Consider the following 24,139-nt stretch of genomic DNA (forward strand, 5'->3'; position numbering starts at 1 on the left):
CAGTGGTGTTTTGGCTATGCTGATACTGTGGATCTTTATTTTTTTTTTTAAAGATTTTATATATTTATTTGACAGAGAGAGGCACAGCGAGAGAGGGAACACAAGCAGGGGGAGTGGGAGAGGGAGAAGCAGGCTTCCCGCCGAGCAGGGAGCCCGATGCGGGGCTCGATCCCAGGACCCTGGGATCATGACCTGAGCCGAAGGCAGACACTAACGACTGAGCCACCCAGGCACCCCACTGTGGATCTTTAAAAAGAAAAAAAAAAAGGGGACATGGGACCCACATGATGTCAACGAACTGAGAAGCTTAATATTATAAAGGCGAGTCAAGAGGAAAGAGGCATATTAAGTGCAATAAACAAAACATTCACTTCTCCGTACTACCACGCTTGCCACAAGGGACAGAAGCAATAACTGTAGTAGCATGAATCTCCACATTTTTTTAAAAACAAGTTTTTATTCCTCCAGAAACATAATAAAGGAAGGGTAAAGCCCTGACCCAGTCGTTTTTCTGCAAAGGAGACTTATATGCGTCTTTTCTATGGCAATTTTATGGATCTCTCAAGCAATCACACTTCGTTTATTTTCTTTTTTATTATGAAAGAAATTCATTCTTATTTCAAAGAGTACTCCCAAGTTTAAAGAGAACACATAGATCATGCATAATTCCATTTCCCAGAGAAAAGGACTTTTAATATTGGGTACGTATCCTTACAGATTTTTCTTCTAAAAACATATGTCATATAATTGTAAATTTTCAAAGAGAAGCACGCAGTTTTTCTCCAAAAGGCCTTTGTTCTCACTTTCTTGCCTAATGAATTCTACCCCCTCATTCTTTGGCATCTCCAGTTTCGCTTTCTTCACTAGTTGCCTCTTGAACTATAAACGTACTCAAGACCTTTACACAAGGGAGGTGGGAAATGACAATTTTCCCAAGATTCTTCCCCTCTGTTTTTTCTCATCCCACTCTCACTTCCCTCCCACCTGTGGGAGAACGCTTTTTTAAACTGTGGGAGAACGCTTAGCAGGAAATCTACCATCTTAATACTTATTTTTCCCTCTTTCTCTTTTCATTCAAGCTTTTGTAAGGGAAAAGAAGTCCTTTCTCAATATCTTTACTCCCTTATGACCAGTGTAGTCACGAAGTTACTCTAATTTTGGTTCCAGGAATTCTCTTCCTAAGGTCCTTGATGGCTGCCAGCATGCCCAACACAATGGAAGTTTGCAGGGTGCCTCCTTACTTAACCTTTCATCAGCACTTGACACTGTCTAGAGCTCTTTTTTTCTTTGACTGCATCCTCCTGGTTCTCCTCTTACACGTACGACCACTCCTCTTCAGCCTCCTTCACTGAGTTCTTTTCTTTGGCCCATTCTTTAAAAGTAACAATTCTCCAGGATGCTGGCCTTAGTCCTTATCTCTTTTGTTTTCTTTTTTAATGAGCTCATCCATTCCTGCAATTTTAGTTATCCCCAGAAATCTATATGTCCTGCCCTTCTCTCTCTTCTGAGATACAGACCTATATAATCGAATGACCAGCTGGATCTTTCCACACAGATGAACTTTCCAAAGACATCACAAACTCAGCACATTATCTTTTCAGCACATCATCTCTTTTCCCAATTCCCCTCCCTCTCATCGAGACCCTATTCAGTTGGTGGCAACACCATTTAATAGCTGTAGTAGTGTAAATAACAGCAGAGGGCTTTTTAAAATAATGCATACTTGATGACTGAAAGATGTAATATTTACATTCATCTTGACATCTGTAGTCAATCACAAATTACTTCGGGGGCTAATTCATACTATTACCTCTAAAAACGGACTGCTAGAGAATCTGATAACTAGAAGTCCATTGGTGACTGTGAATACAATTAGAGTAACTTGCAAACTGATTGTAATTGCCTTAAAAGTGAAGAGAAAGGAAGGAGCTGTTGCTAGTGAGCATGGACCACTCTTTCAAGTTTGACAGTGAAGAGATAAGAGAAATTAAATGAATGTCTTTAGGGGAAAGGAGATGTGAGGAGGTCATCTTTTAGAACAAGGAAAAATAAGCAATTTTGCAGGCTGGGGGAAGAAGGTGGTGGAGAAGACAGGGTGGAAGATAGGGAAGATAAGAAGATAGAAATTGAATACTGCCAACCACGAAAAAAAGAGTTGGGAAGTCTTTGTTTCTTTTGTCTCTGTTATATATATATTCTTTGTGTAATATTTGTTTTACTAAATTCAGGTCTACTATTTATCATTAAATAAATAATAGTAAAAATATTTTTAAAATATTTATATGTAATTTTTTTGGTTTTTATTTAAATTCCAGTTAGTTAACATACAGTGTAATAATATTAGTTTCAGGTGTATAATTTAGTGATTCAGCACTTCCATACAGCATCTGGTGCTCATCACAAGTGCACTCCTTAATCCCATCACCTATTAACCCGTCCCCTACCCCCTTCCCCTCTGGTAACCATCAGTTTGTTCTCTATAGTTAAGAGTCTGTTTCTTGGTTTGTCTCTCTCTCTTTTTCTTCCCCATGCTCATTTGTTTTGTTTCTTAAATTCCACATGTGAGTGAAATCGCATGGTATTTGTCTTTCTCTCACTTATTTCACTCGGCAAAATATTCTCTAGCTCCATCCACATCATTGCAAATGGCAAGATTTCATTCCTTTTTATGACTGAATAATATTCCATTGTGTATATATATACCACATCTTCTCTATCCATTCAACAGCTGATGGACATTTGGGCTGTCCAAAATTTAGCTATTGTTGATAATGCTGCTATAAACCTCAGGGTGTATATAGCACTTCGAATCAGTATTTTTGTATCCTCTGGGTAAATACCTAGTAGTGCAATTGCTGGATCATAGGGTAGTTCTATTTTTAACTTTTTGAGGAACCTCCATACTATTTTCCACAGTGGCTGCACCAGTTTGCATTTTTATACATAATCTTTAACCTCTACATTTATTTACATTATTATTCTGTAGTTAGGCAAAAATTGCAACTGAGGCTATTTTGTGCAATTAACTAAATAATGTGTTTCTTTTCCTTTTCAAAATTTCCTTCATATTTTCCATTCCTAATAAGTATGAAGAATCTGTTTAATTTGACCTGTATACAACTAGTGTCTCTCAATTCAAACTCTTACTTTTTAATAAACGCCTATTCTAAAATGAACATAGGGGGCTTCATTTTTCAGGTCCTTATCTCATCAGATTTTTTTGTCTTGTTTTGTTTTCTGTTATTTTGTTTTGTTGTTACTTACTCGCAAAATTTTCTTATATAATGCATTCCAAATCTATGGCAATGTATTGTTTTCCTATACAGTGTCTAATTTTTATGGTTTGTTTAATTCAAGTGAGTAAACCCACCTCACTGTTCTACTTTTGTGGAAGAGAGAATGAAGGGGTGAAGTGGGAGGTAAATAAGGCTGAGGAAAGATGGTGGAATGTCTGCAGAGAGGAAAGGTTACCAGTTAGACTCAATATTCTTAAGAAAACTATAGGTCTGATTCAGTGGTATTAAAAAAAAAGTTGTATCAGCACTAACAAAGAACTAGAGAGGTCTCCTTGCAGTTACTCAGAAAGGATTCAGAATGCTGTGGGGAAGATGGAAGATGCTGTATTTGAGGTTTGGCATTGGACACTTCTGAGCTGAAAGCTTCTTATAAGGAGTGAGGTATTCTCGGCAAAGAACTGTTTTCTTTCTGTCTTTCCTCGCTTCTCCCACTTCCAAGTGCTCACCATTTTAGCTCCACTGCATCAATGCTCTTCTCAGCAGCAACGGGTGAGCAGTGCGCAGAATCGACTATCAGCAGGCAGCATGCTAAGGCTGAGGTGGGGAGGGCCTGACCTTACGGCCTCAGTTGAAATCCTCGGCTCCACTGTCGGCCAGGGAGGTGGGAGGGGCACAGGAAGTGACTACCCTCTTGCTTCTCCTCCCACAGAAGCCCTGCCTCCTTCACGCTTGGACAGTGGAGAGGTTAGCTTTCTCTCTCCTTCTAGTTCAGTCCTTTGGCTAATGGGAAAGACCACGCAGGAGCTATGGAGTTGCTTTCTGTGCTTGACAAAAGTGCATAGATAGAAGACAGGGATTCCTGGCTGGGAGGAGGGAGGAGAGCTGAAGATCTCTGCCTGGGCTGGCTGAGCTAAGCAGTCAAAGTGGGAAGCTGAGTGCTTGAAAGAGGATTGTGCTCGCACTAGAAATAAGCAGTAAGTGAGCGAATAACCATTATGGCTTAGAAAAGGATTAATCCCCCAGGGGTTATGGGGTGAACTAGAAAATATTGCTTAACTCTAGAGTAAAACTATATGGCTTCTGACTCTGTGTACAGTTGTGTGCTGTTTGGAGACTGGGGCTTAAATACAAAATCAGAGCTCTAAATGCCTCCTCCCACTCTTGGAAAATGCCAACTTCTACTTAGAGTAGTTGTGGTTATAATCTCCTTCCCTGACCTAGCCTCTTCCCAGGAAAACATACTCCTAAATCAGATAAGGAGTTGGGATTAAATTGGAAAGGTGGAATTTGGTAGTGGTAGAACTGCAGTCTTGAATTATGTTTGGTGAATGCAGACATTGTTATATCAGTTAGCAGTGATTTTTCATCACTTAGAAAGAAATTCTGGGGTGGTGCATTAAAAAGGGAAAATTGAGAGCTTTTATGGCAAAGAGGCTGAATAGTCCATATCCGTAGGATGAAATATAAAAATGTATGTAATTAATAATAGATGGGGTGTTTTCAACAGCATTAAACTAGAACAGTAGTCAGGGAACCTAGAAGTGCTAGGACAAAAATAAGTTAGAAAGGAAGAAATTTTACTTCCAATGGTTTTTTATGCTAGCCAAAAATCTCACAATGTTTACAGTCAAGACAATGATTCAGGGATACCTCGGTTATTGTCATACATTATAAATACTGTTGCTGGGCAAGATCTGTGGTTCTTTGGTCAGCAAGTTCTGGCAATGAAACCACTGCCACTGGTGCAAAGAATTCTGGGATGTCTGACAGTGAAATGGATGGAAGGACCCACATTCCATCTCTACTTAATGTCCTTTTGTCCAGAAATCGGGTCATGCAAATGAGCTACTTGGTACGTATACAGATCAATATTTGGAAAGGCATTTCTAAATGTTTTGCATTAGAGGGTCTCTGGACAGTATCTTATGGCAACCAGTAGACTAAGAGAATACAAAAACAAAGTGATAGGAAGGAAGTTAGCTTGATTGAAACCAACCCTGTTCTTTTTGTTTTCCATCAATCCTGAAATGGAACCTCAAATGAGGAGAAAAAGAATAATAGAGAGAAATACTGCGGACGTCTGTTCTGTTCTAAGTGGCTAAATTCATTAATATATGAATTAGAATTCAGATTTTATTTATGCATCCTAATACTTGAAGATTCAGAAATCTCTTTATTACAGGAAAAAAAATTAAAAAAATAGGAGGTATGTTTATTGGGGAGGAAGGGGAAAAAATAGACAAGAATTATGTCCCACAGGGTAAAGAAGACTTACATCAAGTTCACTGAAGGATATAGTTCTTCCCTCAATGAGATGGGTATCCTAATATGGCATAATAGATGCAAACAAATATTTCTTAGTCCCCTTAATTCTCGTTGATGTAGTTAATACCTAAAGCAAGGGTTGTGTTTGTTTTTTGGTTTTGTTTTTTTTTTTTTTTTAATAATAATAACCTTGGACTACAGCTAAGTATGTAGTGGATTTTATTTTCCTTTTCTTACTGGTCCTCTACAGAGGTACTATGATTTCTGAAATTATGAAGAAGGAATCTGTCATTTCTGTCATTCCTATCAGCCAGCACATTGGGAGAAAGAAAAAAAAAAAAGACTCAGAAGTATTATCTTTCTCCTGTAGCACAACAGTGAAATGGTTAAAATGATCTATGACCTTTTCTAACTTTACAATTTTTGCTATGAGGAAGGTAGATGGGGATAGGTCAAGGGGGGGGGGGGGGGGGGGTGGAGACAAAATGTCAGTAGAGTGCATTTTTTAAAAATGGTCTGTATTCTTCCAACTTTTCAAACTACCTAATTTTGAAAATTATTTTACTCATCTTTTAAAAATGATTTGAGTTGTTTTTTCCAGTGTTAGTTTTCATCGGATTTATAAGCAAATGTAGAAAATCTGAAGATTCATTATCTGAGTTGTATAATGCTTGTCTTATTCTTTAAAATATAAAAGGGATTAAAATAAACATTTAATAGTTGAAGTCTTAAGTATACTATAATTACTAAATGCAGTTTCAGTCTTTAAGAAAAATGGGCTGGGACTCTTAAGGGAATTGTCTATCTCTCTCAAAGTATTAAAGAATCTGTTTTGAAACTACAAAATTGAAAAAAAGCCTAACAATATTCAGAAAAGGATTAAAGGTATAATTTGGATGGGAGAGGCTAAGCAGAAATACTTGATGAGTTCATTATAAGCCCACAATTTAACAACAAAAATTTTGCTATTGTCCGTGAGAGACTGACATAGAGAATGATGTATTATGACTAGTGAACAAGGCTAAGTAAAGACTTTAATCTTTAAAAAGTATTAAGTGGGAGTTAACCTTATTAATGGAAAGAAACTAAATGATCATTTAAAATTATTCTTTCACAAGAAAAGTAAAGAAAAAGGATATGGAAAACTAAGCAGTGATGAAGACCTCGAAATAATTGTTGATCACAAGCAGGTAAGTGAACGCTTCCATACATTTTCTACTGTCGCACTGTAGACCTTTTTCTTTTTTTTTAAGATTTTATTTATTTATTTGACAGAGAGAGACATAGCGAGAGCAGGAACACAAGCAAGGGGAGTGGGAGAGGGGGAAGCAGGCTTCCCGCCGAGCAGGGAGCCCGATGTGGGACTCGATCCCAGGACCCTGGGATTATGACCTGAGCCGAAGGCAGACGCTTAACGACTGAGCCACCCAGGCGCCCGCACTGTAGACCTTTGACAGCTGAAGCCCTTTGAGTGTTCTGCCGTGCCCTGGTGGCTGCATTATTAGCCTGTCCAGCGGAGGCCTGCATAACGAGAGATTTTGAGAGTCACTAAGCCTCCCTATATGATCCCTCAGACCCACTGACTTCTGCCTGCTGTCAACATGCATGTTCTGTATGTAAGAACGATGAAAAATAAAGCAGAACAAGATCAGAGAACTTTTGGAAAACTACATTCCCCAGTGAGAAATGAATCAATACAGTGATAATTTGGTTAGAAAAAAATTTAAACAAGAATCAAAAAGTAAGTTATTTTGAAAATGAGAAAGCTACCGTTAGTGTTAAACAATGAGTATGCTTTAAGGGGAGGTGGGTAAAAGACTAAAAAAACTGAGAAGCTAAAAACATATATATTGCCCAATTTACTTTATCAGAATATCTGCAATAAATTTAAGACTATTTTAAAATATATAAAAAGAAGAAGCTACTTAATACTCTTTAATACTGCCTGTAATTTGAGAAACAGCTAGCTTGGATTTTATATGGGCCCATAAGGTGAAATGAAAACTGCTTAATAGACCATAAACAATGATATCGGATAATGGAAGGTGTCCAACTAATGCCACTGAATTGGCATTGGCCCTCAACGTCTTTGTTAATTATCAAGGAGACAAGATAACTGCACACCTATTTAAGGTGTAAGTGGCACCGATTCTGAGGGTGATGTAAGCTCAGGTAGAGACTGAGAAATAATTCAAAGGAGTCTGCATAGATGAAGAGGTTAGAAAGAAAGCAGTCAGCAAGTTGCAGAAAGGCAAGTGGAATTTGAACAATCTCGTAATCGTTTGTTTTGCATCGTGACAATTGCATTAAAGGAGCCATTGTGTTTATTTCTGAAAAAAAAAGAGAAAAAAGAAAAATGACCATCAGAAGAGAGCAATCAGAAAAAAGTGGAGTTAGAGACTTGCTTCTTAGGTCTAGAATAACTGAGGGTAACTGAAGTGGTCTTCTGGGGGAGAACTCACCAAACAAAACACCTCCCCAGAGGTAGAAAATAGGTTGTCTTACAGTATCCACTCAAACTGCCTTTGAATTCTTTTTACTTGCCTTATCTTCACTCTCCTGCTCCTGAGTAAATTGGGGGGCGGGGGGCAGAGGTTGGCGAGGAATTTGGCCCTGTATTTCTGCTTAACGCCAAATTGTCAGTTTGGTTAATGAGATCAGTGGAGCTAGAGCTCAAGTGCTCAGCTGGGCTCTTAGCTATCATTTTAACTATGCCAGATTAATTACTTGGGGCACAAATCTCCATCTCCCACAGATCCTATCCCTAGACTGGCATTCTCAATCAAGGACGGGACCCACCCAGTGAATGAACTAGTAAAATACAATTGAGTATATTATGAGAACACACATACCTATCCATTTCTCTATTAAAAGGAAAAGTAAGTTATTTTTTTTTATTTCTTCCTTAATCGTGTAGAAGTTAAACGTTTATTCTTTTTTGCACTTTCTTTGTATCATCCTACCCTCAAAGGCTGCTTGCTTTTTTTTTTTTTTTTTTTTGCCTAAAGCTTTTTTTGTTTGTTTTAACTAAGTTTTGGGATAGAGAAAACCATAAAAGTATACGTTGAGATCTTTGGAATGGAAAGCCCAAGGGAGTCATTGTTCTTTTTCCCTCATGGTAGCTTGCACAACATTTATGTTGTTGTCCCCAGACACATTTTATTAACTGCTAAGAGAACCAACTTTCCTTCTGTTTCAGAAAGTAATGCTTTTCTTACCTGGATCAAGGGAGGGAGGATTTGACTTGCCCAGTCATTGTTTGCCTCTGTCGTTAATCATGTTTCCCCCAGTGTCACTGCACCAGTTGGCACCAGTTGGCAGTGACCGAGCTTTGCTGAGTCATTCATGTCAAAACACATTTTAAAAGACGAGTCATTATGAATATGAGTTGGCTTTCGCATTTGCTGTTGGCAGTAAGACTAGTCCTTCCTTTCGGGGAGGGTTTACCTGCTGATGATGTTGTGATCAAATCCTAGGTTGAAACAATGACAGTGTTGATACCTTGAAGTAAAATATTTAGGATAAGACTCTAATTAGTCTTGATAATACTACAAAAAATTCTTTGTACGCTTAAGAGAGCGTCATTAAAAGTGTGTATGTGTTTATGTGTGTAAAACACATTCGTTTACTATTGCTTCATTTCATAGATATTATATATTTGGGGAGGAATCTTTATGTTCAGTTTATTCTTTCTGTATCTTTTTAGAAACATGGTAGATATTTGTTAGTCAATCTTCATATAATTGCAAATAGCTTTTTCAGTAAGTGCTGCCAAAAGAAAATCTAGAGAAGATAAATAAAATAGTTGGAGTGCTGTGCTGGGCAGAAGTCTACTAATCTCATTAAATCTGTCATTCAGAAACTGTCGTTCTACAAATGCTGTGCAAGCTATATGCTGTTTTATCAGTCGTGTGACTTGCAAGACTTGTACTCCCACAGAAAGCTCACAGTTTTGCTTATATAAGCAAACTAATAACAGAAGCAGCACAGAGTATGTGGATTTTGTTCTCCCTGGCCGCTCCATTCAAGGGGGTTAAAGGTGATTTCTATGTTATTTCTACCTGAGAAAAAGTGATTTTGGAAATGTGTAAGGTTTTATTCTTCATAGGCAATATTGTGCTTCTCTCTTTGTCAAATGTTATTTGCAAAATTTATTTGAAATTCATATGAAAATGTTCACAGAATTCTCTAGACAGAATTCATCTGTCCTAAAGTAACAGGTGCCAGGTATAATCACACATATACACACCCATATATAGTCATTTAAATATAGATGTATGACATTGGCATTGGAGTCCATATTTTCCACCAGAAATCCCTAGAGTTTTCAAACTTCAAGCATAGGAAAGCTATCAAAGGAAGCATATTAGATTAAAATCTTAATGCCTCTAAACCCCAGACGTTTGACACAAATATATATATATTTCATTATTTATAGAATATGTTATATAATTATACAATTATTACATATAATTATAACAAATGTATATAATTAATAAATTGTGTGTTTGGCTTTCCAGAACAAATATTAAAAGAGAAATTTTAAATATATATTTCAGATCATTTTTATTATTCATTAAAGTGTTCTTTCCTGATTGGAGGGAGGGGTGGGTATTGTTTAGGAATAGATTTCATGTACAAATGAATTTCCTTTTGAAGTTACTGAGATTTTAAGGATGGGAGTCAGGGAGTAGATGGTCAAGTACCTTGAGTAAGGGATTAAAAACATTTTCTACTTTAAATAATAAATTCATTCTGTTTTAAATTACTATTTTTAATTAGAATAGAGTCAACTTAGTATCAAGTTATGATATGCTGGACCAAGATGACCTTTCTTCTAAAATGTTTTCAAATTCCAAGTTAGCTTAACGGATGTATGTTAACAAAGGGTAACACAAAATTATGGAATATTATAATTAGATCAAGGATACACTCACAGGTTCAAACATTTCAAAAGTGGTTTTAACAGTATGTCATGAATCCAGTGGGTATAGGACGCAGAGTTGCAGCTGCATATCCTTCAGTGCAGTAAGGTGGGGAAATGTCAAATGTCAGCCAGTTACAAGGGGAACAAGTGTACAGAGATCAGAGCAGTGGTTCTCAAATCCTAGCAGCCTCAGAATCCCCTGGAGGGCTTGTTAGAACATAGGTTAAGGGCAGGGGGGGGGCCACCCCCAGAATTTCTGATTCTATAGGGCAGGGGTAGGGCCCGAGAATTTGCATTTCTAAGTCCTTAGCTCCCACTGCTGGTCCTAGGTCACATTTTGAGAACCACTGGGTCAAAGGAAACAATTATTGTAGTTCTGAAGGGAAAAAAATGTACCTGACTTGTGATAAATTCGACATTCTTCAACTAAGCATTACCTGGAAATCTAAAAACTGGAATTCATAGACATCCAACAAAATGTTGGAAAACAAGAAAACCACAGCCATTTATACCCAGCGGTGCCTTTTAAGACCCAGATTTGTAGTTTGACTAAATTCTACTCAGTACCCTTGTGATCTTGAATCAGTCTGAGGTATTTCTTTTTGTAAAATAATATTCTGCTCTTACCATCTCCTAGAGTTTTTCCTGAGAGGATAAAATCTGTAAGAGTACTTTATAAACTGTAAATCATTATGCCATTTTTAATTAGCGAGTCCTAACCACTGTATTGGTCTGTTATGCCCACCATATGAACTATCATAGACTGGATGGCTTAAACAACAGACATTTCTCATAGTTCTGGAGGCTGGGAGGTCCAAGATCAAGGTGCTGGTATGGCCGGTTTCTGATGAAAGCTCTCTTCTGGGCTTGTAGATGGCCAGCTTCTCACTGTGTTCTCATATGCAAGGAGAAAGAGCTCTGGAGTCACTTCCTCTTATTAGGGCTCTACCCTTACTGACTCATTTAACCTTTACCACCTTCTTGCAGGCCCTATCTCCAAATACAGTCACACTGGGGGTTAAGGCTTCAACATATGAATTTGTGGGGAAGGGACACAAACATTCAGTCCCTACTACCCCACAATCACAATTTAGCAAAGAGGAATATTGAGGTCTAGAAAGGTGAATCGAGTTGCCCTGAGTCCTGGTTAGGTACAGAGAGAGCCCTGGAAGCCAGCCTTCCCTCCTGACATTCGGTCCAGTGCTCCTTCTATGATTCCACATAGCTCCCTACAGTTGCCCATTAGTGGTCATCCCATAGGTGGGTCTTCAGCTGTTTTGCTCCAGTGTTCTAATTATATAAAATAATCATATACTGGAAGTATCATAATTGGCCGCTATTTATTTATTGAACCCCCACAGGGATAACCTTTTCCATAAACACTCCTTAACTGTTTACTTCCCTCTTGGCCCCTGTGGCTCTGTTAGGAGAGGAATGGCTTCAAAGTAAATGTATACAGAATTAGAGCTAAAAGGTTGTTAACATCCAGTTCCTCTTCCCTTCCCTACAAAGCCTCCTCAGGGAGGAGGCATGAAAAGCACCAAGGAGAGAAACAACACATGCCTTTCTTAAGCCCAAGACCTTTCTGAGAGTGTCCTTTTAAATTCATAGAAGGCTGAACAGAAAGCAATGGAAACTAGAATTTCTGTGATTTTTCTCTGAAGAAAAAGAAGAAACCAAGTATAGCCACCCCCTTGTGTTTTCAATAACACAGAGGCATTTGAGTGGGATAGCAATTCTATCCTACTGGCCATTGTGGGAATGAATCCTAAAGAGGAAGATACGGGCCATCATGAAATGAAAATGGAAGAATGAGAAAAACAGATGAGCGGGAAAGGATACTCGACTTCCCTCTGGTATTAACAGATAGTGTGGTCATATCACCATCTAAGCAGACGACACGAGTCTTGGACTCATAAATAGTAAAGGGATGGGGATGTTATGTGTCACTGCTTTGTACTCAGCACCATCTGGCCAGTGCTTTCTTTGCCATATCAATATAGTGACTTAAATTTAAATATAATTCGGATCCTATTTACCTCTGAGGGGATTTATAAAGCATGAGACCCTGTCTCTTGGTATCATGTATAATACTCTCCTGGAGTAGCTTCTTAGTGACAGTATTGGTCAGCAAGAACAGAAACCCCTCTAGAGATACAGAAGAGAGACCATCTGGTCAGCCTGGAGATTCCGAAGCAGAATACTCCAAGACACTGAAAGGACGAAGCAGTTGCAGTTGCCCTCACTCCTCTCAGAGCAGACACAGGCTTATTAGCGTTTTCCCTGGGCAAGACTGATAGATGAGAAATGATTCAATGAAAATAAGACATACTTACTTGTGATGAGAGAGACCGAAGCCATTCAAATCTGCTGTCTCTCTGAAATCAGCATTGTAGTAAACAAAAGATTCACTACTGTGGTCCAAGCAGTGCTGTCTCAGCTGCAAAGCGATTTATCATCATAAATACTGTACAAGGAAGGGGACAAGTTTTTCCCCTAGGTTGAATAGAAAAATTACTGCAATAGGGGCATGCTCACCCTGTGTTTTATTGCTAAATATTTCCTAATTTGTCAAGCAATATAAAAATAGTTCTGAGTTACTGGTAATTTGGCGGGGGTGGAGGAAGCACGACAAGGGGAATATCTTTATCTTTTCCTTGTAAACTCACGATGGTGAGTTTATCTGTGTTTGTTTAACTTCATGCATTTCAATCCAGTAGTACCAATTCACCTAAGTCTCACCTCTGACTCTAGGAAAAGCAAAAAGGGTAGACCTACTTGCTTCATTTTGTAGTCTTCGGACACGTTACGGAGAAGTGAAGGTAGAAGGCCAGAAGGTCTAGACAGTCACTCCCTACAGAGTGACCCAGAGACAAGCAAGAGAGACCTGAAGTAGGAGGCCGTCCTCCTACTTTCTAATCTCCGCTCCGCCGCTTATGAAGCAGAAGACACTAGAGTGAGAAATTGAAGTTCTCTGAGTCGCCGTTTCTTCATCTATAAAATGGAATAACACCATCTGGCTCAGATGTCTGTTGTGAGGTTCAAATGGGGACGCCCATTTGTCTCATGTTCTTTCACCAGCAGCTCCTGCTTCCCGAATGTCCAGCCGGTTGTAGCATCGCATTTTCACTTTGCTTCTTCCTGCTGCATTACTAGTACGAATACTGTACACGCCTTCTGGAAGATGCCGTGCAGGTGCCCTAGGCTGGTGCATTTTCAGCAGTGCTGGCCCCTCTGCCATGGCAAGCATTGGACATTGGATATAACAGAGTCCTTACATGGTGGTAAGAGCAAGGCTTTCACAGACAAGAATCTGAATTAAATCTGAATGAAAACATGTATGGTCACATGATAGTGTTGTTCCCTGGGGAAAATTAACCAGCCTCTCTGAACCTGATATTTCTGCCTATGCAGGACTTTTACTACCTTTTCTTGCCCCGTTTGCTTGCATCTCAGTGAGTAAACAAGTAACCAGCATTGGTGAATAACAAGCACCAGCTTTCATCTTTCCCAGTTTTCTAAACAGTCATGAAAATCACAGGGGTCGGTTAAAAACTATAATCACCAAGAGAGAGACCATGAATTACCACCTCAAGTTCAAGAAATATGTATGCACCACATATCTTTATTTTAAAGTATTGATGTGCAGCCTATGTTCATTACATGTGATGTGAAATGAAAAACTGGACTTTCAAGTTGGAAAAATATAGATGTTCGGTTATATTCAAATAGCCCCTTTTTTCTTTCGAATCTAATGGGGAAAAGTGCTGGCAGCATGTTTAGTCAGTGAGAAAATAAATGCGAAATTGAAATGACATGAGCTGACATGCTGAGTGTAAAAATGATGTGATATATGAAAATAACAGCCAGAGATGGTAATATTTAAAAGCAGACTCAGCCGTTTGGAATACAACTTGAAAAGAAACCATTCAGCCTTTCGCTGTGGAAGATTTATATTGTGCTTTTACTGGCTTGTTTCTGGTTTTGTTTTGGGTTTTTGGTGGTGTTTTAAGTAGGTTCATCTGATCCGTAGGAGAACCATAGACATCAGAGCTATTAGGAACTTTAGATAATCGAATCCTGTGGCTTTCAGACGGTGCTCTGCGGGACCCATTCTGGACACTGTGAATGGGGGGCTGGGGGGGCGACACTGTCTATGATGAGGCGCGCCCCTTAGAGAGCAAGTCAGCCGCTAGGTATACAGACAGGCTTTGTTCAATGAAAGGGTGCTACTGCTAAGAAATTTAATTATATTGGTCTCTTTCCATCAAAATAAGTTAAATGAGTTTCAGAGTAGGGAGGTAGCTTGACCGTGTCACCAGGTTATTTTATATCATAGGAAATATTAGAAGTCAGGTGTGCAGCCCCCAGTCTTGGGGTCATTCATCTATCCCGATAACTGCATTCCTAAATTAAGCTGCTTATCCTTTCTTCTATGTTCCCTCCTGCTGGTCAGCTAAATATATCAGGCAAGCCAGAAAAATCATTCGAGAGAAGTGTGTATTTCAAGTGCACGGTTTTTAATCCATTAAACTTGTCTGGTCTTTGTGAGAGGATGTTTATATGAGATGCTTCCTACTTCATAAAGAGTTTCTCACAACTTTGTGACAACTTCCTAGTATATATCCGTGTACCAGCATTCAAGATTTTAAAAGTGGAATCTGCATCCTAAGACACTCCTAACAAGATTAGCAAAATGTTCCCTCCATGCTGCAGCATTCAATTTCTCCAGCTCCTGCGGGGTCTTCTCCACCTGGATCAGTTTATCATCGCCCTCTCAGCTGGTGGTGCGGATTGTGGACCATGTCCAGGGTGCCACACGTAGCTTTGCAGTCCGTCCACTTTGAGAGGCGCTGCCAGCATCTTGGCCTAGCGAACCCCACAGGTGAACTCACTGATTACTGGGAGGATCAGCAGCTGTTGGCATAAGGGCTTGGAAAACCAGATGTGGGTGGAAATATTTATGCTGAAATGATTTATGTTACATATTCAAAATTTGATAAATAAAGATAACAAAGGAACAGACCAGACCAAAAAAAAAGTTTTTTTCTTTTTTTTTAATTTAATTTTATTATGTTATGTTAGTCACCATACAGTACATCATTAGTTTTTGATGTAGTGTTCCATGATTCACTGTTTGCGTATAACACCCAGTGCTCCATTCAGTACGTGCCCTCCTTAATACCCATCACCGGGCTCACCCATCCCCACATCTCCTCCCCTCTAGAACCCTCAGTGTGTTTCTCGGAGTCCATAGTCTCTCACGGTTCATCTCCCCCTCTGATTTCCACCTTTCTTATTTTGATAACTTAAAACAGCAGAGAGAGTTAAGAGCTTAACTTTCTCTTCCTCCTCTTCTGACTTTGGACCCGGGTGCCTGTGCTCTGCCATTGCCCCGACCTTGTCATTTCTGTGCTGGTGCTTTTGTTTCTCTCCCATCCAGGCCTTCCGACGGTACCCTGTCTTTTCCTTTCTGCTCAGCCCCACTCTCTGATCCCCGCCTCTGGAATGTGGCTCTTATTCGGACACTGCATATATAAGCTTTGACAGAAATGCAGTTCTTGCAAACCCGCTTTTTTTTTTTAATGCTCCACTGCTTCCTTCCCTTTCTCCAAAACAGCTCTGCAATTCTGTCATTTCCATTTTAAGTCATTAATTTTTAACATGGTCTACCCCCAATCATAGTGAGTACCACTTCCTTCCTATCTCGTGATCTAGGAAGAACACAGGCATACACAAATGATCATTCAATACAATTGTTATTTATTCCTCACCATAGTAACTTTTTTTTGGCCAAATGATCTCATTCTTGAAATATATGAATAAGTGACTTATTAAAGAAATGGTGAGAGAATGTACCATCTCCGCTTTGTGTTGGATGTTCTGAATAGAAAAAAACATTCATTCATCACTTTTTTTCTAACAAAATTATCTCATTTGTATAATTTGTGGATAATTAATGAATTCTTGTTGTAGAAAAACACTAAGCATGGAAGTCATTTTCTTCCAGTCAAAGGTTGTCCAATTATCACTTCCCTAGACTCCAGCTTTTATTTTTAAACTTCAGATGTGCCCCCAAAATTGATGCATTAATTTTGGTGAACTATGGGAATCGTTTCTGAAAAAAAATTACTGAGTGATGGTGCATCAGTTGATGGATTTTTTTAATCAAGTTGTTTAGTACAGAATAAAACAAATTGAAGCTCATGAACAGGCTTACTCTTCAATTTTATGCTAAAGATGGAAAACCTTGGAAACTTTACTTTTATGAAAAAGGAAACAATTTGTTTTTCACTAAAAGAATGAGCAGTCTTATCCTTCCACCCAAACTCCGAGTAACTTGATTTAAAATCATCCCTCTGTGGGTCTATGAACCACAGTAGCCATCCAAGACATGCTCCGTGGACTCCAACGCTGTTTGGCTTAGTGCGGCCCGTAGGTGGTGGGCACCCAAGACTGGAGAGAACCGATGCTTCTCACTGTCTCCCAAGTAATTAATGCAAACTCTTCAGTTGGACTTCCAGGCCATATGCAGTTTGGCCCCTGACTACCCCGTTATTCTCACTCATTGCCACCTCCACTCCACGCCCCATTCATACTGAACAACTTGAAGCATCTCAAGTGTGTAATGTTCTTCCTCCCTTTTTGCCTTTGCCCTGTATATGTGTATATGTATATCAACGGTATCACAGATCTTCTGATATCTCCCACAGGAGTGAACGGGTGTAGATTGGAGGGAAGGAGGCCTCCTTGTGGTTCCAACTGAGGCTTTCCCCTTTGCGAATCCAAATGCTAAGAGAGGAGAGAGAGAAAGCACAGGTTTCTCTTGGCTCCGTAGACGAGGACTTCTTAAGGCCTAAAAATGTGGGGGGCGGGGGCATGAAAGAGGGAAAAAAATGAAAAGCAAAAGTAAAGCCTGTTCCTGAAGAGAAGAGGGAGCAAATGGAGACACAGAAAAACCTCAGAATCTTTTGTTTATAGAAATTTGATATCTAAACAATTTTGCTATGTATTTTCTGGGGCTTTGTTGTAGGGAAAAATGTTTAATCGTGTTTTGTACATTTATACCTTTTGTTGTTCTAAAAAATTGGGGGCTTGATTCTACCCTCTTCCCAAGGTCCCTTCCCCCGTGTGATAGGCAGGGGAGCAGAGCAGAACCAGCTCAGGGGATGTTGGCGACATTTAACTTTCAGTATTCATGGGAGACAAACAGGGAATCATATGTTTAAAAATTGGTTCTAAGATAAACTATATGAGCAAAATTAAACTGTCTTTTATTCTTCTCTATTATGAGGTAACTTAATAAAATAACTTCTGGGGGAAGATACATGGGATGCTGCTTTAAAATATATACAAATTTCAGTAGAAATAATCTAACCTTTCAGTTCACTCATTTATTTCACAGAAACTTCCTGGCAGTGTATTTCTAGCTAGGTGTTCGCCAGATGCTGGGACACAGAGATGACATAAACATATTCATGGCCCTTAAGAAGCCAACAGTATAGTGCGGACCTTCTGTCAGTAGGCATTGACAGTGCCAGTTCTGAGCTGGTCTGGAACCGAGTACTTCCAGGGAGCATTTGGGACGCTACGATGTGCATTATTTCCCTAGTCATGGTCCTGAAAGAGTTCCAGAGTCTTCCTAGCATTCAGTATATTCCCACGACAGGACTAAATCCTAAATAGGGATTTAGGAACAATGGCCAAAGATGTTTTTTGGAGCCCAGCTACTCAAAGAGAGGTTCACGGATAAGCAGCATCAGCATCACGTGGAGCTTGTTAACAATTTATACTCTGAGTCCCAGACTGAATCAGCGTTTCTGAGAATGGAACCCAGAAATCTGTTTTAACAAGCTTTCCAGGGGATTTCTATGCACACTGTAGTTGGAGAAGCACTGTTTTAGATTATTCGAATTGTGGGGTCAAGAAAGGATCAGTTATGATTTTAGTAGAGACATTAAACTTTCATATCCTAGCCCTACAAAAGAAAGGGAGTTAAGACAGGTATCTTAAGTCCTTTATCTGAATGTCCCTAACATTTCAAATATTCCCTCCTAGCCTCATTTATTAAAGTGAACCTACACAGTAATCAATCCTGTGACCCTGGTTGTTACAAAAAGGAAGTGTAAATGATGGAGACCAAGAGGTACGTCTTAGTAACCTGATCTTTGTCTAATCTTAGACCATTTTTTTAAAAGATTAATAATAAACACTTACATAGCATTTACTATATACTACACCCTGTTGCAAACACTTTATATACATATTAACTCATTTAATCCACCCAACAACTCCATGATGTAGGTACTGTTATCCCCATTTCAGAATGCACACTAAGGCATAGAGAGTTCTACACAGGTCTGCTTCATGGCGCAACCTCAAGAAGCTAGGCTGTGTGCTGCAGTACGTGCAGCCCTGGGTCCGAGGAGTTCACAGTTAGCTTATCTTTCCATCATGCTTTCCTGACTATTTAGGGAGACATTAGCTAGATAGATTAGTAACAATACTATCTTGTCCATGCTTGGAAAAATAATGTAACATGGTAGAATCTGAGAAAGCCTTTCTATTTGTAAAGGAAAGATGTATGTGTTAAAGAAAAGCATAAATAATTTAAGATGGGTACATTGGAAAAGAAATATTCTCCCTTCAAAAAAAAGCATTCTTGAGCATATATATATATGTATGTGTATGACTGAGAGATAGAGAATGTGTGAATACATAGCCATAAACACACATACCCGAAAGCAAACCTATGAAAAGGGGCAGTTGCCCAGTCCTAGTAGAAATGCCCACCTCTGGGGCAAATGGGCCACTGCACTGTGCTGAATGACGCAGCTAGGGGACCAGCCAGTCTTGTAAAGGAACCAGTAAAAGGCACATACTGCATTTGGGTTGCTACATGTGTTTCAAGTCCTTGTATCTGAAGTGCTTCTCATGATCAGTTAAATCCTTATTTTGTGTCTAGACTTACCTCCGTGCTCACCACATTTGAAAAATTCCATGCTCGGAACAAAACCAGAAAGTTCACCACTTTAGCGTTTGTTGAATAACTTTCTGTTAAGGGAGTAGATTGCCATGCTCTGAAAATGTCACGGGGACAGCTGCCCTACAGGGGCTGACCTTTCTTCTCGGGCTGCAATTCAGGAGAGCTAGTTTATCCCAGGGCGCTGGAAGATCTCCAGTTTCTTTGCATGCCCATTTGGAAAAGTGGTCTGAGGATTGAGAGTCTGCCACCCCTTCGGACTTTCACCCAAAACACCTCTGCCCCTCTGAGCTCCTCGTGATCCCTGCATCCTCCCAAAAGCAGCGCTCCAGTCTCCCTTTTGGACCCTTACCTCTTAGCGCCGGAGGGCTGATGGTCACCCTCGGGGTCCCTTCTCCCTGCTTACTGTGCTCATCACGAGGATACTAAACCTCCTTCGGAAACTTTGGACAAAGTAGAAAGTATCACCCTGCTCCCAAGGACTCTTCATTGTGCATACTCTCTCATTTTTTTGCATGGTCACAAGCATAATTTCCATTTTCTGCAGAGTTGCAGTCAGTATGCATTGTTTTGTATCTGCTTCTTTATGTAACATTAAGCCACACTTACTTTTCCCCATTGATATTTTGTTTTTATAAATGTCATTTTAGTGGTTGCCTTATTCTGACTCAAGGTGATCTTTAGGCATTTTTTTTCCCTGTGACTTTCCCTGGCTTTGCAGTGACCATCCACAGCATTCCCTTCTTCTTTCAGGATGCAGGTTATCAAATTAAAAAGGAAAGGAAGGGATTGCCAGAAAATCCTGTAGTTACTATGATCAGACGTGTACTGATTTACCATGAATTATGCGTGATGTTTATGGGAATCTGCACAGTGTCATCTTTTACTATCCCTGCACCTTTAAATATCACTGGAGATGCCACCACGCATGTTGCACTGCTCTCATAAAACCTCAGGTTTAAATCACAACCTACGTGGCAGTTATACGGGATTCTGCTTCCTGAGGCTGACCACAGCCAAATCACAAACATGGATTTGCATAAATTTGGTTTGCATGAATTTTTAAGTTTGCTGAGAAGGGAAATTGACTAAATATTGTTAGAGCTACAAATAACTCAGGATATAATTTACTTTGGTACCATATGGATTGAGGACACAGATGTATGGGCCCACTAGGATATTCCTCTGCCAAAAAAATACAGAGACTTAAAGACGCATAGTGAAAATCTAAGCAACTTATATGAAAGGGACACCACTAATTGGGTTATAGAATTAAGCCCTACGACTTTCTCATATTGAAAGGCAAGATAAAAATAAATAATTATGAATGCATTTTAGAATATATGGTCTTTTTTGTAAGCATTCTAAATTTAAAAATCTTTGCTAGGGTCCTAAAATGCAAAACTCTACAGACGCAAGGGGTACAGGAAGTTATTAAGTCCATTAACAGAGCTAAAATACAAGTGAGGATTCTGAGATTCAAGTTCCTGGCTCTCCAGATGACTTTCTATTTGACCTTGAACAAATCTCTAAGCCTTGACTTTCCTATCAGCAAAGTGATAATATTTTCTTTACTTCTATCTCACAAGAATTCTGGAAGACTTTCTTTAAGAAAACTTAAAAAATAATCATCTGAGCCACTCAAGAGGATTACTTCCTGTGAATAAATCCAAGATGGTATCATCTGTAAGGAAGCCACTCACGAATGCCCTGGGGTTATGAATCGACCTCTTGGGTTAAAGAGCAATTTAAAAATGAAATTCCCTGTAGAAAAATGAACACATCCATGATTATTACTTTTAGATGCTTGGGGAGGGAGGCAATGTGGCTAAATTTTGTGAATTTACAAGTGATAGAATTACATTGCATTTCCTTTTGAGTGATTCTTTTGATAATTTTCCCTCTAGTTATAATGAGAGAAAAAGTGGGTAAGTTTTCATATTTATATCTTTCAACTGTCTTGAAAAGATTTATATTATAAATAGTTCTAAGGAAATAACACCACTACTGATTTTACTTTTTTTAAATGAACAAAATTTTTTTCCTAGAAAAGCAAAACTTAGCTTGAGGCTTCTAAACTTTATTTAGTGGTCAAGAAATAGTACATTCCAAGTAAAAACAACATATACTACCCGTCCCCTGGGACTAGAAAAAGGCCTCCCAGATGAATTTTAACCCCTCAGCCTTCTTTAAAAAAAAAAAAAAGAAAAGCATGTAGAATTTATAATGAGTCTTTAGCAGAAAAGTCACATAATATCTTTCAAAACACAGAGAAACCAAATTAGCTTCAGCAAGGTGCCAGCGAAAGAATTTCCTCTCACAAAGTAAGTGACATTTAGAACTGCCCTGTATACCTTTGAAGGGAATTGAGCCCTTTACCAATAAGCTGTCTTCAGAACAATTATTTCAGGGTGCACTGGTACAAAAGATTAGTAACCACGAGTGAGTTCTTATTATTTTTCCTCATTTAGAAATCTGCTTCTGACATCACAAATGAGGCCTGCAAATCAGCTTCCACAGAACATCCAGCTTATCAGAACTGGGGCGGGGCGGGGCGGGGTGGGGGGGGGTGGGAATCCAAAAGAACATATATAAGTTTTTTGGCTTTTTTTTTTTAAGGTTTTATTTATTTATTTGAGAGAGAGAGAATGAGAGCACGAGAGGGAAGAGGGTTAGAGGGAGAAGCAGACCCCCCGCTGAGCAGGGAGCCCGATGCGGGACTCGATCCCGGGACTCCAGGATCATGACCTGAGCCGAAGGCAGTCGCTTAACCAACTGAGCCACCCAGGCGCCCGAACATATATAAGTTTAAAGTGGGGCCAGAGCTGAGGACAGGGGAAAGAAGGGTGCAGAGAAATTTAGGTAAATCGGTTTGTGCAGAGGTCATTTTAAACACGTGCGTAAGCATTGTAGATGAGATTGTTGGAATTGGTCAGATCAAATTTTAAACCCCAATGGTCCAATTTAGTTACATTATGACAAGAGTGGTGGAGGGGGTGAGAATAAAAGGAATTAACATTGTCAAGCACCTACCATGCGCTAGACAACAGCCTGACAGATATTATTATTATGCCAATTTTTCAGAATGGGAAAAAAAACCCCAAAGCTCAGAAGGATTGAGAAACCTGAAAAGAGTGACGTAACTAGTAAAGCAGCAAAAATGGAATTGGAGTTCTGCCTCCAAAGTCCATGTTCTTCCTGCCAACTGCCTTTCCATAAGCCATCAAGAAAATTAAACAGTACCATATTTTATTTAATTTAAAGACACGGTCCTTAGTATTGTCCAGTACGCTTGGGAGTTTAAATAAAAGAGTCTTCTTTAAAAAAAAAAATCACAGATAGCAAAGAGAAAGGTGGCGCTGGGTCAGGGTCAAAGCAAAGCCTCTGCTGGTCACCTACTGGGGAATTGCCTATCCCTTTCTAGACATTCTTTGGAAGAAGTTGAATGCTGAATAATGGAAGTGGGCAGGCAGAGGGTTCTCCTGAACCGTAAGAAACAAATAAAAATGAAAAATATGGTGTGCTATTTCCTAGTTTGCACATAATTATGTCTATTTCACTCATATTGGCCCAAAGATAAATTGTACTGGAAAAAATGGCTCATTTCACGAGGCTTTTCTTCATTCTGAGCACCAAAGCTTCTACATTCATGGCAGTTTTTTTTTCACTAGAAGTTAATTCCTGAGCTTAGTTTTTATAGATCTTAAGTTAGTAAAGCTATCCAAAGCAGGTACAAAAGAACAAAAAAGGAATCTCTTTGGAACTTAAGAAACAACAAAAATTTCCCAGTAGCAGGTAGATCAACCTTGCATCCTTTCTGGGATATATAGAACCGATGTTGGGAAACACAGAGTTAAACATTTTTGTAATTTTTTCAGAAGACTAAAGTAGACAAAGGTGTTTACCTAAACAAAATATTTCACCTTTGGGGATACTTTGAGTCTCTTGCCCACTTTTAGCTCATTATTCATTAGTTGCCAAACATTTGCTTTCTCACTGTATTCATGTTGGTAGACCATGGTTTCCAGCTCTACTTCCTTTATGATTTGCTGAACGTTGGGCTTTTGAATCTCTTCCACAGAGAGGCTATCTTCCTTCACTTTTGGTGGAATGGATTTCCTAATATCATCCCACCATTTCTTTCCTGAGTCATGGTGATACTCCCAGAGCTCACACACTCTCCATCACTGAAACATTCCTCACAGCACAATGGAAGCCAACCTAAAGACATTTATAAATGTTACAGGCTTCTTGCATCTCAAAACAAAATGGAATTTTTAAATGTTAAATAGGTCAAGAATTTTTATTAAACAATGCAAACCTCCTTGATTACATCAGCATACAAATACATTGGATGGTATCAACAACAGAATCTTTAAATAAAAATAGCTGTGCACAGTTCTAGCCACTTTATTTCATTGCTTTTAATTTCTTCATCATCACAAACTGTTTAACACCCACCATGGACCATGTAGCGTAAACATTGTACCTGCTCTTGAGAATTATGCTCTATGTATATTTATGAAATTAATGCCTAAACAAAGTGGATTTTAAAAGGCAGAAGTTTATTTCTCTCCAAGTTAACAGAAGTCTGGAGTTATACTATTTAGGACGGGTACAGGAGCACCCCAAAGTCATCAGGGATGTGGACTTCTTCTTCTAGCTCTCTTCTCTGGCACACCTTGAAAGAGGCCCTATTCCTCATATCCCAGAATGGCTGCTGAATCC

At 39.1% G+C, this 24,139-nt stretch overlaps 1 protein-coding gene across 6 annotated transcripts in view; it reads left to right on the forward strand.

The window, feature by feature from the left end:
* PEX5L (peroxisomal biogenesis factor 5 like) overlaps positions 1–24,139 on the forward strand; it is a 217,918-nt gene that overhangs the window by 51,877 nt on the left and 141,902 nt on the right. For 3 of the 6 annotated variants that reach the window (XM_021692367.2, XM_021692369.2, XM_021692368.2), the window contains exons 1-3: positions 4,195–4,214; positions 4,929–5,088; positions 6,620–6,691. The exons of 1 other annotated variant lie outside the window; for it this stretch is intronic. In XM_021692367.2, the coding sequence (XP_021548042.1) occupies positions 4,996–5,088; positions 6,620–6,691 (165 nt within the window). In that variant the 5' untranslated portion in view covers positions 4,195–4,214; positions 4,929–4,995. Of the gene's footprint in view, positions 1–4,194; positions 4,215–4,928; positions 5,089–6,619; positions 6,692–24,139 lie in introns of those variants that run through there. 2 more of the 6 variants (XM_021692366.1, XM_044914730.1) reach the window with 2 other exon arrangements.

The sequence above is a fragment of the Neomonachus schauinslandi genome, chromosome 1, assembly GCF_002201575.2.
Source record: "Neomonachus schauinslandi chromosome 1, ASM220157v2, whole genome shotgun sequence".
Classification (NCBI taxonomy): domain Eukaryota; kingdom Metazoa; phylum Chordata; class Mammalia; order Carnivora; family Phocidae; genus Neomonachus; species Neomonachus schauinslandi.